The sequence below is a fragment of the Gracilinanus agilis genome, chromosome 3, assembly GCF_016433145.1.
Source record: "Gracilinanus agilis isolate LMUSP501 chromosome 3, AgileGrace, whole genome shotgun sequence".
NCBI classification, from domain to species: domain Eukaryota; kingdom Metazoa; phylum Chordata; class Mammalia; order Didelphimorphia; family Didelphidae; genus Gracilinanus; species Gracilinanus agilis.
The window spans coordinates 86,883,870-86,889,059 of NC_058132.1; the positions used below are offsets into that span (position 1 = coordinate 86,883,870).

General features: G+C 38.1%; 1 protein-coding gene across 1 annotated transcript; it reads right to left on the minus strand.

Moving 5' to 3' along the window:
• Window positions 1-331: 331 nt before the first annotated feature.
• On the minus strand, window positions 332-1,273 carry LOC123238651 (olfactory receptor 56A3-like). Its single transcript, XM_044665856.1, has one exon. It carries the CDS (start codon window positions 1,271-1,273, stop codon window positions 332-334), a length of 942 nt encoding a protein of 313 aa, XP_044521791.1.
• Between the last annotated feature and the right edge of the window lie 3,917 nt (window positions 1,274-5,190).

Consider the following 5,190-nt stretch of genomic DNA (forward strand, 5'->3'; position numbering starts at 1 on the left):
GGGAAATTGTATTCACCAAAAGTATTCTGATGTAGAACTGAATTCTCTCCCTTCAAAGATTTCCTTGTAGATGTTTAGCTGCTGTGGGTCCTGTTGTAAGATGTATTTAAGGGAAGGAAATATGAGGGAAATAAAGAAAGATAGGAACAAATTAATAAGAAACAGTAAGAGTTTGAAGAAAGACTAACCTTTGCTGCTTAGAGGCCTCACTATTTTAATTTTGAGTAGAGCTAGAATTGGAGAGGAAGTCTCTTATTCAAGTTGTTTTTTGCTTTTTTGCACTTGGATCTTTTTATCCCAAAAATTCAATGGCTTTTCTTTATGTTTCTTTTCACATTCCCTTTCTCAATAACTTTAGGATTCCCTGCTTGATTTCCTGAGTCCGAACCCCATAGACAATGGGGTTGAGAGCTGCTGGGATGACATGGTGCAGAACATTGAGCAAGATGGGCACATTGGGAGAAACTCTCTTTCTGACTACATGGGTGAGAACAAAGACCAGAAGAATGGTGCTGAAGAAGAGGATGAGGATGAAATGGGAGCCACAGGTACTCAGGGCCTTGGCTGCAGCACCTTTAGCTTTTAGCTGAAGAACAGCACGTAAGATGAATATATAAGAAAGGAAAATGAGAATGAGATCAGAACCAAGCATAGTCCAACCAGCAATGAATTGGTAGAGGCGGTTAAGTGTAACATTATCACAAGAAAGTTTGGACACTGACAAATTGGCACAAATACAATTCTCAATGACATTGTACTGGCAGTAGTTCAGCCTAGCTGAAAGAATAGGGATGGGTCCAGTAACAAGAGCATTCCGGGCCACTATAAAAATGGCAGCCTTGGCAACAAATTGATCAGTAATGATGGATGGGTAGCGCAGGGGATGGCAGATGGCAACATATCTATCATATGCCATTATCAAGAAGGTACTAGATTCCATGGACAGAAAGCAATTCATGATGTACATCTGGAGGAAGCAGGCAGAGAAACTGATAGCCCTGAGATCAAACCAAAAGATGAACAGGACCTTGGGGATGACTGTGAGGCAGAGCACAATATCCAGCAGGGAGAGCAGGCTGAGCAGGTAGTACATAGGTTCATGAAGCGAGGCCTCCAGCCAAATGGTGATCAGCAGGGTGGCATTGGCTCCCATAGCCAGAAGGAAGAGCAGGCTTAGGGGCAGGGAGAGCCAGCGCTGCAAGCTTGGAGATCTAACAAAACAATTCAAGAGGAACTCAGAAACTTCAGTGGAAGAACTGTTAGACAGTAGCATGGTGCACAGTCCTCTGGCATAGATATTCTTTGAGTTCTTATGGGAAAGAGAAAGAATTAATTAATATTATATGTAAAAACAAAGAAGACAAACAAGTCAGTAAGCCTTTATTAAGCACTGTTATTTACCAGGTACAGTTCTGAGAGCTGAGGATATAGAGAAATGAAAGTCCTTTCCCTCCAGAAGCTACATTCTGTGGGGGAAAAGTATGTACATACATTAATACATGCAATATATAAATTCTCAAATGAATCTATGATGCCATTGATTAAGAAATTCCCTGCAGGAGTAAAGTCTCATCCTATCTACTGTTACACATACACACAAATATGCATATACATACTTCTACATGTATGTCTACAAGCATGTATGTACATACACACATTTGCTAATATACATATGCAGATATAAAACCACATTCATATAAATATATGCACAAATATAATATAAAGTAATGGAAAGTATGGAGGAGGCACTAGCAGCTAAAGGATTAATAGAAACTAAGTGTGAGGCAGTATTTGAGAGGAGTTTTGAGGGAAACTAAAAAATAATATCAAGCAGAGAGACATACCAGGCATGAGGCATAGCTTATGCAAAGGAACAGAGGCAAGAGTCAGTGTTCTGTGTGAGTAAGAGTAAGATATCTTGTTTAGATGATACGTACATAGAGTGTATAAAGAAGAATAATGTATAATGACTATGAATAGGTATGTTGGAACTAAGTTGTAAAGTGTATTAAATGACAGAGTAGTTTATATTTTATCCTTTGGGCAATAGAGAACCACTACAATTTATTGAACAAGAAGAAGTATAGTCAAACCAGTGCTTGAAGAAAAGCATTTTTGTAGCACTATGAAGAGACTGGATTTGAGAAGAGAAAGTGTTGAGTTGTGGAGTTCAAATTGCAGTATTTTTTGCAAGCTATTGCAATAGTACAGGTGAGACATAATCAGTGTCTAAACCAAAGAGGTGGTCATGGGAGTGTAGAGAATAGGGTGAGATGTCATGACAGTAGAATCACTGGATTACAATAAATTGTTAATTTAGTAAATAGTGTTAAAGAAAAATGTGAGTAGTAAGGGATATATATCTATATGTATAATGATAGGATGATGTGTATCTGTCTATGATCTCAGCTGCAGTTGGTGGGGAGGAACACCTACTCCGCTCACCCTGGCTGCAGCTGTAAATTTTCCCCTTCTCCCTGACAGTTTTGGTTGATAACCTGTCAATAATTCCTTTAACAGCTGCCCAAGTAAGGACCCTTGAGAGGTTAGATAGTTGGTTAACCTCTCCAGGCCCAATCTGGGGTTAGATAGATTGGTAATGAGCTATTGATCAGCTTTGGATAATGATCAGGATCTGACTGCGTATATACTCCCTTCCCAAGGGCTGTGGTAGAAAGACCACTCAGGAAGGTACTTGTTATTGAACAGTTTTATCTATAGGTAGGGAAAGGTAACAAGGTCAAGGATTGGGGATTGGAAACCATATTGCTCTATTATCTATTAAACTATTAATAATCAGGACTGGAGGCTACTACAGTGGGGGAGGCTTGAGATCTTCACCCTCTCACTGTCTCTGGCCAGACATGGCCACAGCCAAGCCAGAGAATAGGGAAGGCTATTGCTGCAGATAGATATTGTTGGTCTTTATTCTCTCAGCTCTCTCAGCAATAGTGTTGGTGGATCACTAGCTCTCACAGTCTAGCAAGGAAATAGATTCAAGCATCTCCTACCCTCTTTCTTCTTCAACCACTTGGCCACCCTTCAACCACCCTTCAGCCACCCATGGCCCAGATTGAACCACAGAGGTTTGCCAGTCTCAATTCAAATATCTGTGATCTCCAGTTCTCAACCTCTAAATCCAGAGACTTTCCCCAATGTAGCTGTGAGGGGGCATATATAGGGTGGGGCTAACAGACGTTTCCTCCTGGCTCATAGCACCTGGGAACATTCCAAACTCTCAACTGCCATCCCTATTATTCAAGGTGGCATCCTTCTTATCCCAGATTATGAATATAACAATAGGTAGGGTGGCTCATTGTGGATAAGTGAGGATCACACTGAGATTGCAAATCTGAGTGACTGGAAAGAAGGTGATACTCTAGATACAAATAGAAAATGTCAAAATATGTATAGATTTTATGAGAAAGATGAGTTCTCTTTGGAATATGTTGATTTTCAGATAAAAATGGGACATATAATTTATGATTTATAATAAGAAGTTAGTGATGCAGGACTAGAACTCAGGAAAGAAATTTAGATGGGGAATTATTTGCACACAAATAATAGTTAAAACCATAATCCTTTGCCCAAGACCTATTTGCTTGGGGAAGAGAAAAGAGTAGAAAAGGGGGAACAGTATACTAAATTGGCCAGAAATTTTTTCAAAATACAAACTGAGTGGAGGGAGAGTTTTAGAATAGAAGAGAAAGCAGAATGTGTAAAGCACCCTGAATAAAATAAGAACCACGTGTTAAAGACAATAGAAAGAAGGGATGAGATGGCTCAAGGGAAAGGAAAGAATACTAAAGCCTAGGAAGCACCAAGAAAAGGGAAAGAGAAAGAAGACACAGAATCTGTAGAGAAAATGTCAGAGAATTAAAGCAGAACTCAAGAAGTGCAGAGGATATGGACAGTTGATAAAATAGATCTCTTTTTCTCATCAGGGAAATTTCTTACAAGTAGTTGAAAACCCCCCTGGTTAAGATTCCTTTCTAGTCTCTCAAACTATAATTACAAATTTGGGGTAGGATTCCCAACAAAATAGCAAAGAATCATCTGTCCAACTCTAATCTGAGCTTACTCTATGTTCTTGCTCCTGAATGATCATTTCCACCAATTCTGGACCTATAGCACTGACTCCTGTGACCCAGCAAACACAGATCCCATCTGATAATGCCCTAAATGAAAGATAAGAATAAACCAAGGTGAACCGGCTTCCATCTTAAAATTCAGTATTTTCCAATCGTTTTATTTATTTATTTGTTTGTTTTTATTTATTTTTATTTTATTTTATTTTTAATTTTTTTTCATGGTTACCATGATTCTTGTTGTCTCCCTCCTTTCTTCCTTCCCCCTCCCAAACCTGAAAAGCAATATATATACATACATATATAATCACTCAAAACCTATTTCCATATTATTCATTTTTGTAATACAGTAATCTTTTAAAACCCAAACCCCAAATCATATACCCATGTAAACAGGTTTAAATCATATGTTTTGTTCTGTATTTTTACTCCCACAGTTCTTTCTCTGGATGTAGATAGCGCTTTTTCTCATAAGTCCCTCAGAATTGTCCTGGATCATTGCGTTGCTATTAGTAGCAAAGTTAGTTATATTTGATCATCCCACAATGTTTCAGTTACTGTGTAGAATGTTCTCCTGGTTTTGCTGATTTCACTCCACATCAATTAATGGAGGTGTTTCCAGTTCTTATAGAAATGAAGCAGTTCATCATTCCTTAGAACACAATAGTATTTCATCACACCATATATAACAATTTGTTCAGCCATTACCCAATTGAGGGATATCCCTTGGTTTTCTGATTTTTTTGCCACCATAAAAATCATAACTATAAATATTTTTGTACAAATAGATCTTTTCTCATTAAAAAGTATCTCTTTGGTATATAAATCCAGTAGTGGTACAGTTGGATCAAAGGGTATGCATTCTTTAAACTCTTAGGTCATAATTCCAAATTGCCTTCCAGAATGGTTGGATCAATTCACAACTCCACCAGTAATGCATCCCAATATTGCCACATCCCCTCCAACATTTTTTATTTTCCTTTACTGTCATATTGGTCACTCTTCTAGGTATGAGGTGGTACCTCAGAGTTTTGATTTGCACTTCTTTAATCAGGAGGGATTTAGAACATTTTTCTTATGATTATTGATAATTTTGATTTCT

What these genes read in the sequence shown, in the direction of transcription:
- LOC123238651 (XM_044665856.1), bottom strand. Translation starts at nt 1,273, where the DNA reads ATGCTACTGTCTAACAGTTCTTCCACTGAAGTTTCTGAGTTCCTCTTG.